The sequence below is a fragment of the Dipodomys ordii genome, unplaced genomic scaffold (assembly GCF_000151885.1).
Source record: "Dipodomys ordii isolate 6190 unplaced genomic scaffold, Dord_2.0 Scaffold11, whole genome shotgun sequence".
In the NCBI taxonomy this organism is placed as follows: domain Eukaryota; kingdom Metazoa; phylum Chordata; class Mammalia; order Rodentia; family Heteromyidae; genus Dipodomys; species Dipodomys ordii.
This window is the reverse complement of record NW_012267227.1, coordinates 16,845,222-16,847,151: the sequence shown is the minus strand read 5'-3', so window position 1 is coordinate 16,847,151 and position 1,930 is coordinate 16,845,222. Positions and strand designations below refer to the sequence as shown.

At 45.1% G+C, this 1,930-nt stretch overlaps 1 protein-coding gene across 2 annotated transcripts in view; it reads left to right on the top strand.

The window, feature by feature from the left end:
- Positions 1 to 1,930, top strand: part of Mga (MGA, MAX dimerization protein) — an 81,318-nt gene that overhangs the window by 35,589 nt on the left and 43,799 nt on the right. For both annotated transcript variants that reach the window (XM_013010104.1, XM_013010103.1), the window contains one exon: positions 885 to 1,552. In XM_013010104.1, the coding sequence (XP_012865558.1) occupies positions 885 to 1,552 (668 nt within the window). The remainder of the gene's footprint in view (positions 1 to 884; positions 1,553 to 1,930) is intronic.

The following is a 1,930-nucleotide window of genomic DNA, read 5'->3' as shown; positions in this document are numbered from 1 at the left end:
GGCCTGAACTCTGTGCCTGGGCGCTGCCCCTCAGCTCTTCAGCTCAAGGCTAGCACTCTACCACTTGAACCACAGCACCACTTCTGGCTTTTTTTTTTTTTTTTTTGCTTATGAGTGCTGAGGAATCGAACCCAGGGCCTCAAGCATGCAAGGCAAGCGCTTTACCACTGAGCCACCTTCCCAGCCCTGAATTTTCATCTAATTAGTATTGTTACTCAGTCTCTTAGTTTGTTTTTTTCTGAGAGGGTTTAGAACTTGTAATATCTTTTTTTTTTTTTTTTGTCGGTTATTGAGCTTGAACTTAGCCTGGATGCTGTCCTTCAGCTCTTCAGTTCAAGACAAGTGCTCTACCACTTGAGTCACAGCATCACTTCTGGTTTTCTGGTGGTTTATTGGAGATAAGAGTCTCATGGTCTTTCTTCCCTGGGCTGGCTTTGAACCAAGTTCCTCAGATCTCAGCCTCCTGAGTAGGTTGGATTACAGGCGTGAGCCTCCAGTGCCTGGCAGAACTTGTAATATCTTGTAGCTTATTTTTTCTCATCTTTAGGACATCTTTTCTAGATTGCTTTATTTTGTTTTGCTGATTTTGGGGTTTACACTCAGGCGCTGAGCTTGCTTGGCTGAGGCTCTACCATCTGAGCCACACTTCCAGCATGACATTTTGCTGGTTATTTTTGGAAATGTATTCCGACTTTTCTGCCTATGTTGACTTCAAACGTTGATCCTCAGGGTCTCAGCTTCTGAGTACCTCGGATTACATACGTGAACTGCCAGCATCGGGCCTTTTTCCCCCCTAAGCCTTAAGCATGCTGGGCAAGTGCTCTTGATCACTGAGTTACATCCAGAGCCCTAGATTAAAATATCTGTGTCTGCCTTATTTCTAGGTGGAAATTCAGAAGGTTCACTGAAAAACCGCTCTGCTTTCTGTAGTGATAAGCTGGATGAATACTTGGAAAATGAAGGCAAGCTTATGGAAACAAGCATGGGTTTCTCCTCAAATGCCCCCACATCTCCTGTGGTTTACCAACTGCCTACCAAAAGTACCAGCTATGTACGAACACTTGATAGTGTCCTAAAGAAGCAATCTACTATTTCCCCTTCTACCTCTTACTCTTTGAAGCCTCATTCTGTGTCCACTGCCTCTCGAAAGGCCAAGTCTCAAAATAGACAGGCAGCACTCAGTGGCCGAACTAAATCATCTTATAAGTCCATTTTACCCTATCCTGTTTCACCAAAGCAGAAACACTCTCATGCAGCTCCAGGAGATAAGACTACCAAAAATCTTTCAAGCACCATCTTGGATAATCAGGTGAATAACTTCGTTGTGCCAACTTTAGATGAAAATGTATTTCCAAGGCAGATTAGTTTACGACAGGCACAGCAACAGCAGCAGCAGCAACAGCAGCAGCAGGGAGCCCGCCCCCCAGGCCTGTCTAAATCTCAGGTGAAGCTGATGGACCTGGAAGACTGTGCACTCTGGGAAGGAAAACCAAGGACCTATATCACTGAAGAGCGTGCTGATGTTTCCTTGACAACTCTGCTTACTGCTCAAGTAAGTTTTGGCTGTTTTTCTTCAAGCACTTGTGTTTGGCTAGAAATGGGATGGTGGCTATTGGCAGAGGATCAGGTAGTGTTTAGGATTTAATTACCTGGGTAACAACTGAGGGAAATGGTCTTCCCCATTCTTTAGTAAGTTGTCTCTCAAGTGTAACTCGCTTCTGCCAGCAGATCGATATGGTAGAGTTAAACTTTTTTTTCTTTCTTTGCTGATCCTGATGCTTGAACTTTGGGCCTGAGTGCTGTCCATGAGCTTCTTCTTTTTTTTTTTTTTTTTGGGTCTGGTCGTGGGGCCTGAACTCTGGGCCTGGGCGCTGTCCCTCAGCTCTTCAGCTCAAGGCTAGCGCTCTACCACTTGAGCCACAGCACCACT